At 46.7% G+C, this 20,030-nt stretch overlaps 1 protein-coding gene across 2 annotated transcripts in view; it reads left to right on the top strand.

The window, feature by feature from the left end:
• The first annotated feature begins 14,909 nt into the window (after window positions 1-14,909).
• Window positions 14,910-20,030, top strand: part of LACTBL1 (lactamase beta like 1) — a 22,758-nt gene continuing 17,637 nt past the window's right edge. The window contains exons 1-2 of one of the 2 annotated variants that reach the window (XM_037740736.1): window positions 14,910-15,158; window positions 15,553-15,625. In XM_037740736.1, the coding sequence (XP_037596664.1) occupies window positions 15,614-15,625 (12 nt within the window). In that variant the 5' untranslated portion in view covers window positions 14,910-15,158; window positions 15,553-15,613. Of the gene's footprint in view, window positions 15,159-15,498; window positions 15,626-20,030 lie in introns of both variants that reach the window. The other variant, XM_037740735.1, reaches the window with a different exon arrangement.

Raw genomic sequence — 20,030 nt, 5'->3', positions numbered from 1 at the left:
CTGCCTCAGCCTCCCAAGTAGCTGGGACTACAGGTGCATGCCTGGCTAATTTTTTGTATTTTAGTAGAGATGGGGTTTCACTGCGTTGCCCAGGCTGGTCTCGAACTCCTGAGTTCAGGTATTTCGCCCGCCTCAACCTTCCAAAGTGCTGGGATTACAGGCATGAACCACTGTGCCTGGCCCCATATTTTTTTCTTAAAAGGAGGTTGAACTGTGCTGGTTGTGGGCAGGATTCCACAATGTGTCACCACTGAGATGTTTCTGCCCTTTTATTTGTCTGTTTCTCTCTCCAGAGGTCTAGCATCTCCAGGAGGGCTCAAAGAGTGGAGTGACCAGCTCCTAATTGCTTCCTGGATGAGCCTTTTTTTTTTTTTTTTTTTTTTTTTTTTTGGTTTTTTTTTTTTTTTTTTTTTTTTTTTTTTGTGATGGAGTCTCACTCTGTTTCCCAGGCTGGAATGCAGTTGTGTGATCTTGGCTCACTGAAGCCTCCACCTTTTGGGTTCAAACGATTCTCTTGCTTCAGCCTCCCGAGTAGCTGGAACTACAGGCATGTGCCACCATGCCTGGCTAATTTTTGCATTTTTAGTAGAGAAGGGGTTTCACCACATTGGCCAGGCTGGTGTCAAACTCCTGGCCTCAAGTGATGCACCTGCCTAGGCCTTTCAAAGTGTTAGGATTACAGGCGTGAGCCACTGAGGCCAGCCTGAATTAGCCTTTTAAACTAATTTTGTTAAGAGTTTCCTGTAGGGCCTTGGCACATTGCTGGAAGTCAATCTCCCAGACACTCCCACTTAGCCCCCAGTGACCTAGGAGTGCCTTTTGCTACTGGGAGGAGCAAAATGCCCTTTCTCTTCAGAGCTGAAGAAACTCAGTCTCTCGTTTGTCTATTAACACCACAGTTCAGTTTTTCATGCAAATGCTCACACGAGCCAATTGAGATTAATTTCCAGAGGAAATTCAACAATGAAGAAGACTGCAGAATGCACCTCTGAACTAGAATTAGAACCCTAAATAACTTCATAGGAGGGAAAAAACCTCTAGTACATGCCCAGCTAATTTTTTTGTATTTTTAGTAGAGACAGGGTTTCACCATGTTGGCCAGGATGGTCACGATCTCCTGATCTTGTGCTCCGCCTGCCTTGGCCTCCCAAAGTGCTGGGATTACAGGTGTGAGCCACTGCCAAGAGTTGGAAAAATCTGATGGGACAAAGACTGGAACAACAACAACAAAACACAACAATATGATCACTGAGTGTTCTCATGGTAAGGAGAAATTAAGACCAGCTGGTTGTCAATTTTCTTTTATTTCTTTTCAAGACAAGGTCTCACTCCTATCACCCAGGCTGAAGTACAGTGGTGTGATCATGGATCATTGCAGCCTTGACTTCCCAGGCTCAAGTGATCCCCCCACCTCAGCCTCCCAAGTAGCTGGAACTACAGGTGAGTGACACTGTGCCTGGCTAATTTTTTGTATTTTTTTCTTGTAGAGACAGGGTTTTGCCATGTTGCCCAGGCTGATCTTGAACTCCTGGGCTCAAGCTATCTACCTGCCTCTCTCTGCCTCCCACAGTGCTGGGATTATAGGCGTGAGCCACCATGCCTAGCTGTCAATTTTAACCTTTAGTCATTAAGGAGAATTTGCAAGACCAAACAAACAAATAAACAACCAAAAAAAAAAAAATCCAATTCAGCTAGTTACCTAGAAATGAGCCGCAGGCTGAAGACTGTTCCCTACTGTCTTAGACGTAGGAAGAAACTCAAACTCAGCTTCCCTGTTGGAAGTGAGCTTAACCTCCAGAGTTACCTGCCTTCTATGGCTGTGGAAGCAAGAAAGCTTGACTTCCTTGTTGGAAGCATGTAAAACTTCAGAAAAGCAGTCGTACAGCAAAATAAACTTTAGATCTCTACCAAATTTTGGGAGTTCAAGAATTCTCTGGAAGGAGGGGAGTTCCCAGGCCTCAGCAAATTGTCCTATTGGGTTGAGCCATGAAGATAGGCTTGTGTTTCGACAAACACCAATAGGAGGTTTGTCGAAAGTCAGGGCCACTTCCACTCAGAATCCCTTCATGATTGCCAGTTTGTAAAAAGTATCTGAGACAAGCGTCAATCAATGTAGAAAGTTTCTTTTACCAAGGTTAAGGACATGCCTGTGACACAGCCTCAGGAGGTCCTGAGGACATATGCCCAAGGCGGTTGGGCACAGCTTGGTTTTACACATTTTAGAGAGACGTGAGACATCAATCAATATTTGTAACATATATGTTGGTTCAGGGAAAGGGAAGACAACTCAAAGTGGGTAAGGGGCTTCCAGGTCATAGGTAGATAAGAGACAAATGATTATATTCTTTCGAGTTTCTAATTAGACTTTCACTGAATACACAATTTACTCATGACAGGGGGGTAAAGGAATAGTCACTTATGCCTTAGTCTGGCTTGATGAAACAACAGGGCAGAGGAAGCAATCAGATATGCATTTGTCTCATGTGAGCAGAGGGATGGCTTTCAGTTCTGTCTGTCCTTTATTCACAGGGAATTTCCTTGTGGGCAAATTGTGAGGGAGGTGTGTAGCTTTTTAATCTTTGTAGCTATCATTGCTAGGAAGAGAATGGGAGGCAGGTTTGCCATCACAGTTCCCAGCTTGACTTTTCCCTTTGGTTTAGTGATTTTGGAGCTCTGAGATTTATTTTCGTTTCACACTCTTAAGTTCTGCCTTTCATAAAGTTCTAGGACATGAATACGATACAGCCATGTTCCTGGCCACTTTATCACAAGGATGGACTTTCCTTCAGTTTCAAATAACTTGCTCCATTTTCATCTAGGGTCTTATCAGAATGGCCTTTGCTGTCCATCTTTCTACCAGCATTCTGATCAGCACTGCTTATGCAACCTCTAAGAAAACTGACGCTTTCCCTGGAGTTCTTCTCTGAGTCCTCATCAGAATCCCCTCACTATTTCATTCATGGCAATACAACTTTTCCCAGCATTCACTTCAAAACTTTCAGGCTGGCTGCAGTGGCTCATGCCTATAATCCCAGCACTTTGGGAGGCTGAGGTGGGTGGATCACTTGAGGTCAGGAATTTGAGACCAGCCTGGCCAACACGGCAAAACTCTGTCTCTACTAAAAATACAAAAATTAGCTGGGATTGGTGGCAGGCACTTATAATCCCAGCTACTTGGGAGGCTGAGTCGGGAGAATAGCTTGGACCTGGGAGATGGAGGTTGCAGTGAGCCAAGATCTCATCACTGTACTCCAGTCTGGGCAACAGAGCAAGACTCTGTCTCAAGAAAAGATCTGTAGTCAACTGTAAATAAAGGCCAATCATGGTGGCTCACACCTGTAATCCCAGCACTTTGGGAGCCTGAGGTGGGAGGATCACTTGAGTCCAGGAGTTCGGGACCAGCCTAGGCAACATGGCAAAACCCTGTCTCTACAAGAAAAGAAAAATTAGCCTGGCATGGTAGCATGTGCCTGTAATCCCAGCTACTTGGGAGGCTGAGGTGAGAGAATCGCTTGAACCCGGGAGGTGGAGATTGCAGTAAGCTGAAATCATGCCACTGCACTCCAACTTGGGCGACCAAGTGAGACTCCATCTCAAAAAAAAAAAAAAAATCAACAACAAAAACTCTTTCAGCCTCTATCCATTCACTAGCTCCAAAGCCACTTCCCCATTTTTTGGTTTATTATAGCAACACTCTACTCCTCTGGCACTGGTTTCTGACCTAGTCCATTTTGTGCTGCTATAGCAGAATACCACAAATTGGGTAATATTTTTTCTTGAGATGGGGTCTTGCTGTGTTGCCCAGGCTGGCCTCAAACTCCTGGACTTAAGCAATCCATGACAGACTAATTTAATTTGTAAGAACAGAAATGTATTTCTCACAGTTCTGGAGGTTGGGAGGTCCAAGAACAAGGCACAAGCAGGTTCAATGTCTAGTGAGGATCCAGTGTCTGCTTTCAAGATGACACCTTGAACTCTGTGTCCTCAGGAAAGAAGGAATGCTGTGTCTTCACATTTCAGAAGGTGGAAGGGCAAAAGGAAACAAACTCCTTCTGTCAAGCCCTCCCTTTTTTCCTTTTTTTTTTTTTTTTGAGATGAGTCTCACTCTGTTGCCAGGCTGGAGTGCAGTGGCACTATCTTGGTTCACTGCAACCTCTGCCTCCCCGGTTCAAGCCATTCTCCTGCCTTAGCCTCTGGGGTACCTGGGACTACAGGCATCTGCCAACATGCCCAGCTAATTTTTGTACTTTTAGTAGAGATGAGGTTTCGCCATGTTGGCCAGGTTGATCTCCATCTCTTGACCTTGTGATCTGCTGGCCTCGGCCTCCCAAAGTGCTGGGATTGCAGGAATGAGCCACTGCGCCTGGCCCCCACCTTTTTTTTTTTTTGAGACAGAATCTCACTCTGTCACTAGGCTAGAGTGCAGTGGCACAATCTTGGCTCACTGCAATTTCTGTCTCCTGGGTTCAAGCGATTCTCCTGCCTCAGCCTCCCGAGTAGCTGGGACTACAGGTATGCATCACCATACCCAGTAAATTTTTGTATTTTTAGTAGAGACAGGATTTCACCATGTTGGCCAGGAAAGTCTTGATCTCTTGACCTTGTGATCTGCCCGCCTCAGCCTCCCAAAGTGCTGGGATTACAGGCATGAGCCACCGTGCCTGGCCTGTCAAGCCTTTCATGAGGATATTAATCTATTCTTGAGGTCAGAGCCCTCATGACCTAACCACCTCCTAGAAGGCTATGTATTTCTGTATTGTATAACTACTACACTGGGGATTAAGTTTCCAACATACTAATTTTTGGGGACACATTTGGGCCATAGCGGACAGGTTACCGTACTCCTTCGGGTCTTTGCTCAAATGACTTCTTTTTAGTGAGGACTCCCTTCACCTTCCTTTTTTGAGTCACACCCCTCTCTTGTGTATCAGTTTTCTTCTTCTTGCCTTTCCAGGTCCACTCTCCAACCCTCCTCTGCTTCTCCTGCCAGTGGGCCAATCTGTATGAATAATATCATTGTGTTCCCTTGCACTATGGCTTCCAGCTGAGTTTGGCCAACAGGGGACCTCTGGAACAAGATTGGAGGGAAGGAGCAGGTTGGAGTGGTTACTCCCCCAGCTTCCTCCTGTGGGCTCACCTTAGGCAAATTTTGGGCTGGCTGGGTCCCAGGGAGCCTCCCTCTACGTGACTCTCTTCTTTTGGGTTTCCTTTACAGATCATTGACTGATCCCCGGGGACATGACAGACCCCAGTTATTTATGTGGTAATCCCTGCCATGGAAACAAATATGGCAATTCAACCACAAACTCAATCTGCATGTGACATACACACAAGCCACAGTAAGGCACTGCATCTTGAAGAGAGCATCTGGAAGGAAAAAGCTGATCAAGATGATGGGGTGTCGCATCCCCTTTGGTGTACTAGATCCATGCTTGGATCTACTGCAATAGCCGCACCCCCATGGAGGTCTGAGGTGACCCAATGAGGGTTCATTTGACCTACGAAGAAGACACCGGTGCTCATGGAGAATGTATTACTTGCCAGCAACATTGGTCTGTGGCTCAGAGTGGACTTGGCATAATAACTTGTCTGACCAATTCACAATTGGTAGTTGGTTACAGAGGATTCTGATTACCATGGGCATGCCATAGATATATAGGTAGCTGTTCTTTTCCAACAAGCAGGTAGCATCCAAACTCTTTTTTTTCTTTTTTAAGACAGAGTCTCACTCTGTCACCCAGGCTGGAATGCAGTGGCAAAATCTCGGCTCACTGCGATCTCTGCCCCACTGGGTTCAAGAGATTCTCCTGCCTCAGCCTCCCTTGTAGCTGGGATTACAGGCGCCCGCCACCACATCTGGTTAATTTTTTTTTTAATTTTTAGTAGAGATGGGGTTTCACCATCTTGGCCAGGCTGGTCTTGAACTCCTGATCTCATGATCTGCCTGCCTCGGCCTCCCAAAGTGCTGGGATTATAGACGTGAGCCACTGCGCCCGGCCTCGCATCCAAACTCTTAAACTGTGATGATTATCTTTGTCAGGTGTTGGACTTTCCTGGTATGTTACAATCTGACAATAGAATGCTATTTACGGCTGTGGGCCCTGAATTCCATTTCAACATGGAATTCTCCTTTCCACTTGCAGGTGGTGGGTACGATCAAGCTTTGGTATGGCTGGTTCAGAGAGCAGCTACATCAGCCACTCCGTCATCATTCTTTGCAGGCACGTGGGAGGGAGAAGAGTTCACCCAATGTGCCAGGACCCCAGAGTCTCTGTACCTAATTGCCCCTTCTTTTTTGAGCATTAACTCAGACCGTGGTTGGTAAGTTCACATTGCTCTAGTTCAGGCTAACAGGGTGGACATGACTTTGGGTCTTTTTTTTTTTTTTTTTTTTTGCCTTTTTTGAAGGGTGCTTGATGGGCCTACACCCTGGGCAGGCAACTCTGACACTGCCTTTACCTTCAGGAGGGCAGCGTTCCTACCATCCATCTCCTCTGCAAATGAACATTGCTGTGGTCACTATGCCTGTGCAACCGGTTCCTTCTGCTCTGCAGCCACCATCCTCAGCCTCAAGAGATTGTCCTTGAGGGCAGAACAGTGACTGCTGGGTTTCTGTGAGGCCAATGTTCTAAGAAAAAGTACAGATCATTTGTCTGATTCTAGGGGTATGAGAGACCTCAGCTGATGTAGCAAGAACATACGCAAGCAATATCAGGAAACTGATCAGGGTCGAAGAGTAAATAGCCTCTCACCTACTCTTCCAGGTTTGGACAGGACAAGCTTCAACAGCCTCTAGCAGCTGCCTAGGCCAGGCTCCATTCCACAAACCTACAGTACTGAATACATCACCACCACTACCGCTACCCTCCATGCCCAGCTATGGGAGACCTTGTTGGTGTCTCACTCTCTGACCGTGGCAGGGGAATTGCTTCTAGCTGGCCATTGCCACAAACTGTTGTGCTTTAGGACATGAAAGGAAAATAAATCTTGGGACCCCAAAACCACTAAGCCAAAGGGAAAAGTCAAGCTGGGAACTGTTAGGCAAACCCACCTCCCATTCTATTCCTAAACAAGATAGCTACAAAGATTAAAAAGCTACATATGGCCAGGCATGGTGGCTCATGTCTGTAATCCCAGCACTTTGGGAGGCTGAGGCAGGCAGATCATCTGAGATCAGTAGTTTGAGACCAGCTTGGCCAACATGGTGAAACCCCGTCTCCACTAAAAATACAAAAATTAGCCAGGTGTAGTGGTAGATGCCTGTAATCCCAGCTACTAGGGAGGCTGAGGCAGGGAGAATTGGTTGAACCTGGGCGGTGAAGGTTGCAGTGAGCTGAGATCATGCCACTGCACATCAGCCTGGGAAACAGAGGGAGACTCTGTCTCAACAAACAAACAAACAAACAAACAAACAAACAAACAAACAAAGTTGCCTACCTCTCTCATAATTTGCCCACAAGGAAATTTTAAAGTCATCCCTCTGCTTGTGGGAGGCAAATGCATGTCTCTCCCCTATTGTTTCACTAAGCCAGACTAAGGCAAAAGTGACTATATCTCTACACTCCTCTCGAGAGTAAATTGTATATACAGCGAAAGGCAAATTGTGAGGGAGCTAGGTAGCTTTTTCTTTTCTTTTTTTTTTTTGAGATGGAGTCTCGCTCTGTTTCCCAGGCTGGAGTGCAGTGCCATGATCTCAGCTCACTGCAACCTTCTCCTCCCAGAAACTCAAAAGAATACAATCATTTGCCTCTTATCTACCTATGACCTGGAACCCTCCTCCCCGCTTTGAGTTGTCCTGCCTTTCTGGACTGAACCAACGTACATCTTACATATATTGATTAATATCTCATGTCTCCCTAAAATGTATAAAACCAAGCTGTGTCCCGACCACCTTGGACACATGTTGTCAGAAGCTCTTGAGGCTGTGTCATAGGTATGTCCTTATCCTTGGCAAAATAAACTTTCTAAATTGATTGAGACTTGTCTCAGATATTTTTGGTTCACAAGGTGAGTTCACTTGGGAGAATTCTGGCCACAGCTACAAATGGCGCAGCCATGTTCCCAACCCCTGCAAGGAAGGTGCGGAGGTGAACTGGTAGAATATTGAGCAGTGCCCTATGTATCTCCAGGACTTGATCTGTGCTCTGGATATAGGTCCTTCCTTGCTTTCTCTTTGGGAGGAATACCATCTGCATATGAGCCCTTATGATACTCAAGACCTATGGGCATATCAGTGTTCCCAGTCCCAGCCGCTGGTGCTTTTGACAAGACATTCCTGGGTATTCAGTACATGGATTTCACCATTTTATGCAGATTTTCCTCCCATAATAGGCAGAATCTACAATCCACAAGCACTCAGCTATCCTAAATGAAATTGCCACAGGGACAGCCAGGATTCTCACTGGCGAGGTTATCATGAACTCAGGTCATGCTGGATAACCACACAGCTTGCATTCTGTTGGCCAGCAGGAGAGTAGCTGCACTGGACAATATCCCCTGCTGTTTCTGGATGAACACCTTTGGTCAAGTCCAGAAGCCCAAAGCTAGCTTGGGAACATACCTAATGGCTCCAGGCTACTCCTCTGTCTGAGTCTTGGACTCTTTCTTCAGGCTTCACATGGTCTCCATGTCCAGGTGGCTCAGGCCTCCATGGTGGGCTTTGTACTATGACTCCAGGCCTCACTCCTTCTGCAGTATCTTCTCCAGCATTGCCAACAATCATTGGAAATCCCATTGTAAGTCCAGTTGATTTCAATTCCTGTTGGGCAGGCTTCTGTTTGATGAGCCCGTAGGTAAAGGGATGAACTTTGGAAAACCTTGTTGTGCTGTATTGGAAGCCCCCGGGGGCTCACTCCAGGCTCTTAGCAAAGAGATAGCAGATGGACTCCAGAGAGGGCTCCTTTCCCCAAAGCAGAAATGACTACCTGGTCTCTACATGCCACAGGGGCTCCAGGTGCCCTCAGCACTGCAAGCAACTCCCCCCCGTCTGAGCTGGGGCCCGTTTTCTTTACTTACAAGACAACCTCACATTTGCCTATACAAAAAGCAAAGTAGGAAGGTGGGGTTCCCCTTCTGGAGCACTCTATGGTGTTTCCAGCTATGCCCTGGTTCCCCACACCTCTCTCCAAACGATGATAAGAGTTTGAACAACTCAATGCCTCATTCAGCTTCCACCCTCTGTGTTTCTCCAGTGAAGACTTTTCTGAGCCCACACTCAATGACTTTGTGGTATTTGCCTTCACTCAACGCTCAGATCTCTTGTACCTTTGAGCTCTCTCCTCAGATCCCTTCTTTTCTCCATCTCACTATCTTGGTGATGGCTTTATATATCATCTAAATGTCAATGATTTTCTTTTCTTTTCTTTTTTTGAGATGGTATCTTGCTCTGTCACCCAGGCTGGAGTGCAATGGTGCAATATTGGCTCACTGCAACCTCTGCCTCTGGGGTTCAAGTGATTCTCCTGCTTCAGCCTCCCAAGTAGTTGGGATTACAAGCGCTCACCACCACAACTGGTTAATTTTTGTATTTTTAGTAGAGATGGGTTTTCACCATGTTGGCCAGGCTGGTCTCAAACTCCTGACCTCAGGTGATCAACCCACCTCAGCCTCCCAAAGTCCGAGGATTATAGGTATGAGCCACTGTGCCTGGCCCGGACTTTTAACCCTTGTCATTATTCCCTAAACAATATAGCATAACAACTAAGTACATAGCATTTACATTGTGTTACGTGTTGTAAGTAATCTAGAGATAATTTAAAATAAGCAGGAGGATGTGTGTCAGTGATATGCAAATATTATGTTATTTTATATCAGGGCTAAGCATCCATTGAGGGTTTCATCATGTTGGCCAGGCTGGTCTCAAACTCCTGACCTCAAATGATCTGCCCGTCTCAGACTCCCAAAGTGCTGGGATTACAGGCATGAGCCATCGTGTCCAGCCTACATTCTTCTTTCTTAAAGGTCCTGATGCAGAGTGAGGACAATTACTTTCTCCCAGGAGGAGGGGGCAATGAGACTCATGGTAATAAGAGTGACTAACATTTGCTGAGCTCTTGCTGCATGCCAGCTACTGGATTATACATTTTAGGTGTTTTATTTCATGCAATCCTTACTCCTGCCTGCAAGGAGGTAGGTTCTACTTCATTACCCCATTTTTTGGATAAGCACATTGAGATCCAAGAGAAGCCAAGAAATCCAACCAAAGTCACACAGATAATAAGTGGGGGAACTGGAATTTGAACTCTTGCAGTCAAATTCACAGGGACATCTACTGGATAGGTTTTCATTTTTTCCCCAAAGAGTAGGAGGCAGCCATGAAGGGCAAAGGATGAACATGCTCTCTCATGTGTAAACGATGATGAATCATTCCTCCCTGTGGGGATACTGTGGGGAATATCTTGGTTCATGGATGAAAAGCCCCTGGAAAAGGGCCTGGAGGAAGAGAAACATGCAAGTAAATTTCCCTTTAAAGGAGGCTCCGGCTGGGCCAGAGATCTTACACGCGGGCATTTACTGCCATCCTGGGGTCACTGTGCTGTATGACATGCTGTGGGTTCCCGTCTCGCTAAATTCGGGAGGGACAGGGCTGGTCTCCCCAGTGAAAAATGGCTGCCTTCAGAACTTGGGTAGGAGCGTGGGAGGAGTTCTCAGGGAGGGCCTGGTGTCCTGGGGGCAAGGACTGCAGAACCCTGGAGTGAATTAACTGATTTAAATAGTCAGTGCTAGGTCTGGGGACATAAACCTGAATGAGACGCAGTGCTTGCCCATAGGTAGTATTAGTGAGACCTTATTTAAAAAAAAAAAAAAAAAAAAAGAAAGAGAGAAAAGAAAAAAAGACCAGGCACGGTGGCTCAAGCCTGTAATCTAAGCACTTTGGGAGGCCGAGGCAGGTGGATCACTTGCGGTCGGGAGTTCGAGACCAGCCTGACCAACATGGAGAAACCCCGTCTCTACTAAAAGTAAAAAATTAGCTGGGCATGTTGGCGCATGGCTGTAATCTGAAGCTGAGGCAGGAGAATCACTTGAACCGGGGAGGCAGAGGTTATGGTGAGCTGAGATCGTGTCATTGTACTCTGGCTTGGGCAGCAAGAGGAAATTCCATCTGAAAAAACAAAACAAAAAAAACCCAAGTCATAATAAGAAGCCGAACTTTATGGAGCCCTTACTACGTGCCAGCCTCTTTCTGGGCTGCCTGCTTCACGAGCACATTCCATTTAACCTCACACCAACCAAGGAGTTTCGTCAGTGTCTGGGGAACAACAAGACCCCTGGTCCAATCCCAGTCCTGCCACTTCCTGGGGACTTCACTTACCAGAGCTTCAGTTTCCTGAGATATGAAATGGAGATAAAACAGAAGAAGAAGCCTCCTGGGATGGTGCAGACCAGAGGACACAGCACAGAGAGCGCTAAGGACCGTATGTGGCACATTGTCAACACGCAGTCTGTGTCCAAGAGACGGGCTGGCAGCTCTGAGCCAAGAGATTAAGCAAGCAGCCAAGTGCAATGAAGAAGACCTGGGTCTCAGGTCAATTGTTGTCAGCAAACTTGCTATGTGACCTTGGTAAGTCATTTCCCCTCTGTGAGCCTCCTTAGCCAGCCACACAATGTGGAGTTTGGACAAAATCACTCAGATTTTTGGCTATGGGAGCTACAGAAGAAGATCTAGAAGGGTTTGCCTCCACCCATCTCTGACCCTGAGCATCAGCAGAAGGAGATGGTGATTCAAGGCTCTGTTGAAATAATGATGTGGAGGCTGGTATGATCCGTGAGTTGCAGAGGAGTAACTCACTGGTCTGGGACACTGCTTCTCAACCTTGGCCACACGGTGGAATCACCAAGGAGTCTTCAAAGATGACAGGATCCAAACTGTGCCTCTGGGGATCTCTTCAGTGGGACTCAGACACCACTGGTTTTTAAGAGCTCCCCAAGTAATCCCAATGTGTAACCTCATCTAAGACTGAGATGGAACATTTGTTTTATCTTGTGTATCAACTAAAATCAACGATCTTCTAAAATGTTCACAGAGAAAGATCTGATATCTGCCACAGCGGCCCGGTAGAAGTTTGACATAAAAGTCAAGTCATGGCTGGGAGTGGTGGCTCACACTTATGTTCACAAAAAGAGTCAAACTGTAAAATATTTGAAGAGAAATATTCTGAGCCAAGTATGAGTGACCATGGTCCCTGACACAGCCCTCAGGAAGTCCTGAGATTATGTGCCCAAGGTGGTTGGGGTGCAGCATTTTTTTTTTTTTTTTGAGACAGTCTTGCTCTGTTGCCCAAGCTAGAGTGCAGTGGCGTGATCTTGGCTGGCTGCAACCTCCGCCTCCTGGCTTTAAGTGATTCTCCTGCCTCAGCCTCCCAAGTAGCTGGGATTATAGACGCACATTACGATGTCCAACTAAGGTCTTGTATTTTTAGTAGAGATGGGGTTTTGTCTTGTTGCCCAGGCTGGTCTTGAACTCCTGAGCTCAGGGACTCTGCTCACCTCAGCCTCCCAAAGTGCTAGGATTATAGGCCTGAGCCACTGCAGCTTGCTGGTTTTATACATTTTAGGGAGGCATGAGACATCAATCAAATACATTTAAGCTGTACATTGGTTTGGTTTAGAAAGGTGGGACGATTCCACGTGGGGCTTCCAGGCTATAGGTAATTTTTTTTTTTGAGACGGAGTCTCTCTCTGTTGCCAGGCTGGAGTGCAGTGGCGCAATCCCGGCTCACCACAACCTCTGCCTCCTGGGTTCAAACAATTCTCCTGCTTCAGACTCCCAAGTAGCTGGGATTACAGGCATGTACCACCATGCCTGGCTAATTTTGTATTTTGTTTAGTAGAGATGGGGTTTCTTTATGTTGGTCAGGCTGGTCTCAAACTCCTGACCTCAGGTGATCTTCCCACCTTGGCCTCCCAAAGTGCTGGGATTACAGGCGTGAGCCACCACCCCTGACCAGCCGCTACAGGTAAATTTAAAAATGTTCTAGTTGACAATTGGTTGAATTTGAGGACCTGAGATCAATAGAAAGGAAATGTTTGGGCTAAGGTAAAGGATTAGGGAAACCAAAGTTTTATTGTGCAGAGGAAGCTTGTAGCTGGCAGGCTTCAGAGAGAATAGGATGTAAAATGTTTTCTGATGACACTTAAAAGGCTCCCTGACTCTTTGCTGATTATCTCCTGGATCTGAAAAGGAAAAAGAGGAAGGAGGATTCTCTATGAAGCGGTATGATGAGGCATGTCTGACTCCCACTTCCCATCATGGCCTGAACCAGTCTTCAGGTCTTTCAGGTTAAATTTTAAGAGTGCCTTGGCTGAGGAGGAAGTCTATTCAGATGGTTGGGGGCCTTAGAATTTTATTTTTGGTTTATACCTATAATCCCAGCACTTTGGGAGGCAGTGATGGGAGGATCACTCGAGGCCAAGAGTTTAAGACTAGCCTGGGCAAAAAAGGGAGACCCCTCCATCTGTACCAAAAGCAATTAAAAAATTATAATTAGCTGGGCATAGTGGTGTGTCCTGTAGTCTCAGATACTCAGGAGGTTGAGGCAGGAGGATCACTTGAACCCAGGAGTTGGAGGCTGTAGTGAGTTTTGGTTGCACCCCTTGCACTCCAGCCTAGGTGACAGAGCACGACTTTCTCTTTTTTTTAGGCAGGGTCTCTCTCTGTCATCAGGATGGAGCGCACTGGCATAATCTCATCGCGGCTCACTGCAGCCTTCACCTCAAGCACTGCTTCTGCTTCAACCTCCAGAGTAGCTGGGACCACAGGGCAAAGCCACCACACTTGGCTATTTTTAAATTTTTTATAGAGGCAAGGTCTCACTCTATTGCCCAGGCTGGTGTTGAACTCGTAGGTTCAAGCCATTCTCCTGCCTTGGCCTCCCAAATTGCTGGGATTATAGGCATGAGCCACTGTGCCCAGTGTACCCACTGTGACCTTGTCTTTAAAACAAAAAAAAGCCAAGTATCCATGACAAGAAGCCAAACTTTACGGAGCACTTACTAGGTGCCGGGTCCTGGGCCGCCTGCTGGGATAACAGATGCACATTACCACAACTAATGTTTTGTATTTTTAGTAGAGATCGGGTTTTGTCATGTTGCCCAGGCTGGTCTTGAACTCATGAGCACATTCCATTTAACCCACACACTAGCCAAGGTAGTATTATTGTCCCCGTTTTATAGAGATGAGGCAAAGAGGTCATGATCCCTGGTCACACAGGCTCACACAGGCAGTAGCACACTGGGATTTGAATCTAGATCATCTATATATTTCACCATTAGGCTGACCCCTTGGTCTTCAAACTGGGTTCCTTGGAGCTCTAGGTTCCTCAGAGGTGCCTGAGGAACTTGTGTGGGGTTGGACCAAGCCTGGAAATCTCTCTCCTTTCCCTTTCCAGCTGGAAATGACCCTGGTAGCCTCCTGTCATCTCTTTTCCACGTTGGGTTTGCCAGAGACTCCTTTTGGGGAGAGCATTCCTTTCTTCACCAAAAGTGTCTTTCAGCTGTAGAATCTGGGGGTTCCCACTGAAATCACCTTTGGTCATAATATCCAGAGACTGGAAACAACCCAAATGCTCCTCAATTGGTGAGTAAATAAACAAACTATAGTACATCTATACAGTGGAATACTACTCAGCAATGTAAAGACATGAGCTACTGATACATGCAATAATGTGGATGAACCTCAAAGGCATGATGCTAAGTGAAATAAGCCAGACTAAAAGGTTACAGACTATACAATACCACTTACAGAACATTCTGGAAAAGGCAAAATGATAGGAACAGAAAACAACTCAATGGTTGCCTGGGGGTAGGGATGGGATAGACTACCAAAGAGCAGAAGGGACTTTGGGGAGGTGAGGGAACTGTGCTGTGTGTGGAGCACTGGGGTCACGTGGTATTAGCCAGTGCTTTCTGACAGATCTCCCCCGCTTCCGCGCTGCTCAGGGCCCCCAGAAGCTAATCCCTATGGCAGAGGCCACTCTGAGGGATTAGTGCTGGGGAAATTAGGCACCACATCTGCCGGCCCCTGGAGAGCTTGGTAAAGCCTGTGCCTCAGAGCCTAGGAAGCCATTCCTGTCCTGTGGAACACAGGGGACTCCCAGAGGCACTGGTCGGCCAAGCTGGGGCCTGAGCTGCCCTGTTCTTGCTGGAACCTTCTGAAGAGGGTAAGTTGTGGCCAAGAGCCTGAGGTCCTGACCGGATTGTTCTGAGCAGGCTGGAGGGAGAAGGGAAGCTGGAATTCAATGCAGGGGCACACAGGGTGACCAATGGTCCCATTTGCCTGGGACTCAGGGGTTTCTGGGAATGCAGGACTTTCGGTGCTAAAATCAGGGCAGTCCTGGACAAACTGGGATGCTGGGTCACCTGGCAGGGGTTTCTGAGCCTGCTGTTTCTCTCACCTGGGAGGGGGAGCCATGTGAAGGGGAGGGTTGCTTTGCTCCCCCCGCATCCTTGGCTGCCCTCTTTGTTTTCTAGCTTATCTCTTCCCTCCTCTTCTTTTTCCAGCCCCCCAGGACCTCTTTTTGCCTTTACCCCTCGGACTCAGTTTCCTGCTTATAGGATCTCCTGTGGTGTAGACCTGAATCCTCAAAGAGCCAGAATCTTCCATGCCTTGGAGAGAATGAAGACCCAGGTGAGGCACAGCCCCAAGAAGCCTTCAAATATTGGGCTAAATCCCCCATATTACCTTCATCATCATCATCATCACATTTCTAGAGCTTGCATCTGTAGACTAGGAACAGTTTCAAATATTTTACATAAACTCACTGAATTCTCAAAACGAACCAGAAACTAACTCTTTTTCTTTTTTTGCATCCCCCAGAGGCCTCTGCCTGGAGTGACCCCAGCTCATTCCCAACTGCCTATTCAGACTCTCTCCTCCTCCCTCCCCTAGGCTGAGTTCATCTGTATCTGTGAGCCCTGAAGCCCCTTATTACACCTCTAGCTACCAATTGGTGAACAGCTTTTTATGGGCTTTGCAGGCACTATCTTATTATTTTCAGCTAAACTCTGTAAGATGTAGGAACAATTGTTATCTGCATTATGCAGATGAGAAAACTGAGACCCAAAAGGGTGTGGTCATTTGCCCAGAACTAGTAAAGGCAGAGCCAGAGTCAAGTCCTGCTTCGCTGTCCCCAGGCCCTTGTGTCTGACCATGCCACCTTCCTGCTGGCTTCTTGAGGGCAGATGTAGCCCAGTACACAGCAAGCCCTTGGGGATTGTTTTCTGCATGAATGACTGGACAAAGAAGGGCAGTCCCACAGTGGTCCGTGAGCATGAGGAAGGAGGTGAGGGTGATTGTGGCACAGACCACCTGAGAAGGAGCAGGGGCTGTGGGCAGTGTAGTCATTTTATAGGTGGTTTGGGAGATCCTGGTTCTTCCTGGGTCCTCCCCTGCTGCCAGCAATTTCCAGCTGGGAAAGGAAAGGAGAGAGATTTCTAGTGCCTACTGCAAGTCAAAATGTGAGCAGCTGGTGAGCAGTTTAGAGATTAAATACTGATCCACCTTTGGGTCTATTGGAATAAATCCTGAGATTGGAGACAGATTTGAGATGAGGCTGGGCCCCAGAGGAAGGCTACATATCTGGGGTACAGAGACCCCAGCTGCATTTGGAGGAGGAATGGGGTGATACGTCTTACAGAGCTTGACTCTCAGCTCTGCCATTCACTGCCCATGGACCCAGCAAATCAATTAATGTCTCTGAATTTTATTCTTCACCTAAAATAAACTAAGGTTGTGCTGGTCACATCTTAGGTCCCAGTTAAGGGATAGCAGGTTGCCTTCCCATCAAGGGGTCCTCACTGTGCCTGCAGCTCTGTGTTCAGGCTAGGAGGGGAGCATCTTCCATACGACCCTGTGACAGTGTCTGAGAGCCTTCCACACACTCCTTTGTGGCCGAGGCATAGTCTTGTATCTGGGGTTGCTCCTCCAACAGGTGGAGAATCCCAGTGCTTTTGGAATCTTTAATGGCTTTATTTTATAAAATTTTAAGTATCATTTACATGAAATAAAATTTGTGCAGTTCTGTGAATTTTTTTTTTTGAGACAGAGTCTTACTCTGCTGCCCAGGCTGGAGTGCAGTGGCATGAGCATAGCTCACTATGGCCTCTAACTCCTGGGCTCAAGCAATCCTCACACCTCAGCCTCCAAAGTAGCTGGGACTACAGGTGCATGCCACCATGCCTGGCTAATTTTTTCTATTTATTTGTACAGACAGGGTCTCGCTATGCTGCCCAGCCTGGCCTTGAACTCCTGGCCTCAAGTGATCCTCCTGCCTTGGCCTCCCAGAGTTCTATGAGTTTGAACAAATATATACAATCCCATAACCACCACCACAATAAACACAGCATAGTTCCATCACCTCCCCAAAGTCTCTTCTGCTCTTTAGTAGTCTACCCCAATCCCTATCCCCAGGCAACCATTGAGTTGTTTTCTGTTCCTATCATTTTGCCTTTTCCAGAATGTTCTATAAGTGATATTCTATAGTCTGTAGTCTTTTAGTCTGGCTTGTTTCACGTAGCATCATGCCTTTGAGGTTCATCCACATTATGGCATGTATCAGTAGCTTGTTCCTTTACATTGCTGAGTAGTATTCCACTGTATAGATGTACTATAGTTTATTTATTTACTCACCAATTGAGGAGCATTTGGGTTGTTTCCAGTCTTTGAACATTATGACCAAAGAGGATTTCAGTGGGAACCCCCAGATTCTACAGCTGAAAGACACTTTTGAAATCGCACAAGATTTCCAGATGTAAAAGTAAGCTCTTTACAAGTAGCCCAACCCTCTTCTTCAACGACTGGAGAAGTAGAGGCCCAGAGAGGGAAGAGACTTGTCCAGAGTTACAGCTGACTCAGGGGGTGGAGCTAAGATTTGAACCCAAGTCTTTCACCTTGCACGATAATGTAAAGTTCAAAAGAATTTCCTGAGAACCTGCTGGTGCCAGGTGGGGTCCCGGGTGTCAAAGGCATAAGAGCCAGGAGAAAATTCTCTACTGGTGCTGGAAAGAATGCTCACCTCGTACGGACCCAGACAAAGAAGCCAGTAGTAGCCAGTTACCATGAGCAGCTCTGCCTAAAGGAGAATGAGAAGGCTCCACAGATGCCCATGGGTGTTAAGGGAAGAACACAGTTTGTCTGATGGAAAAGGATAAAAGGATACCACAGCCCCAGGGAATGGCAGATGGAAAAGTACAGAGAGGCGCAATGACGTGGGAGGTGGGGGCATAAAGACACAAGTGCAGAGAAAGGGCTGGTGGAGTTCATCGGAGTCGGATCATAGGAAGTCTCTCTTGCCAGATTGTTTCCTGTAAAACAGCGCCTGGCACACTGTGCTCAACATGTGAGTGATCTTTGTTATGAAAGAGAGTGCAGGGTTGGACGGGGAGGGATGGAACATAAACTCAGCGAGACTCTTCTGGAACAGAGCCCAGAAGGCAGATGTCAGTATGTACAGACAGTTGATATATTTCAGAGTTGGCATATGAGTCGGTGGGGGACAGATTGGTGTATTTAATGAATAGTGCCGGACTATTGATTATCCATATGGAAAAATAAAATGGGATCCCTACTTATTCTATAACCAAAAATTCTTTTGTGTGTGAAAACACAAAAGCCTTTATCTTCGACCTCTGTGAAGAAAAAGATTTCTTTTTTTTTTTTTTTTTTTTTGAGACGGAGTTTCGCTCTTGTTACCCAGGCTGGAGTGCAATGGCGCGATCTCGGCTCACCGCANAGTGCAATGGCGCGATCTCGGCTCACCGCAACCTCCGCCTCCTGGGTTCAGGCAGTTCTCCTGCCTCAGCCTCCTGAGTCGCTGGGATTACAGGCACGCGCCACCATGCCTAGCTAATTTTTTGTATTTTTAGTAGAGACGGGGTTTCACCATGTTGACCAGGATGATCTCGATCTCTTGACCTCGTGATCCACCCGCCTCGGCCTCCCACAGTGCTGGGATTACAGGTTTGAGCCACCGCACCCGGGAGAAAAAGATTTCTTAAGTGCGCACACACACACACCAAACACACAATGCAAACCAAAAAGACGATAGTGATAATATGGCAACAACCAAAACCCAAACCAAAGTCCCTCCTATTCAAAAACACTGTAATAGCTGGCCAGGTATTCATGCCAGTAATCCCAGCACTTTGGGAAGTCAAGGTGGGAGGATTGCTTGAGCTCACAAGTTTGAGACCAGCCTGGCAACACAGTGAGACCGTCTCTACAAAAAATACAAAAACTGATCACATCACTGCACTCCAGCCTGGGTGACAGAGTGAGACTGTCACAAAACAATCCCAAAATACTGTAATAGCTAATAGGGATTACAATGTGTCAGACAATGTTATTTTTATTTATCAACTCATCTAATCCTTACAAATTGATGAGTTAGGCACTATTATCATCCCCATTTTACAGGTGAGGAAACAGAAGCAGAGAGAGGTTAAGTGACTTTCTTAAGGTCACACTATGGTAAGTGGCTGAGCTAAGATTGCAAATCAGGCAATCTGGCCATGGATTCACCACTACACTATTCTACCTGTCCACAAAAGTTATCAATGCAGCGTGAAAACCAAGCCACAAACAAGAACTCTAATAAGTAAAGAAAAGAAAATAGAAAAGAACCAGGCAAAGGAGAACAGTCCAACTGCAGAAAATCAAATCCAGATACATACAATAAACACATAAAAGGTATTCAACGTTATTAGTCATCAAGATGCTGCAGGTTAAAAATATTAATAGCCATAAGAGTCAAAGGTGGTGTGAGTATAAGCCAGGCACGGTAGCTCACGCCTGTAATCCCAGCACTTTGGGAGGCTGAGGCGGGCAGATCACGAGGTCAAGAGATTGAGATCATCCTGGCCAACAGAGTGAAACCCCATCTCTACTAAAACAAAAAATATTAGCTGGGTGTGGTGGTGCGCGCCTGTAATCCCAGCTACTTGGGAGGCTGAGGCAGGAGAATTGCTTGCAGCCAGGAGGCGAAGTTGCAGTGAGCTGAGATTGTGCCATTGCACTCCAGCCTGGAGCCCAGCGA

This window comes from Cebus imitator, unplaced genomic scaffold (assembly GCF_001604975.1).
Source record: "Cebus imitator isolate Cc_AM_T3 unplaced genomic scaffold, Cebus_imitator-1.0 Scaffold87, whole genome shotgun sequence".
Lineage (NCBI taxonomy): Eukaryota > Metazoa > Chordata > Mammalia > Primates > Cebidae > Cebus > Cebus imitator.
The sequence above is the reverse complement of the archived record's forward strand: the minus strand, read 5'-3'. Positions and strand labels throughout refer to the sequence as shown.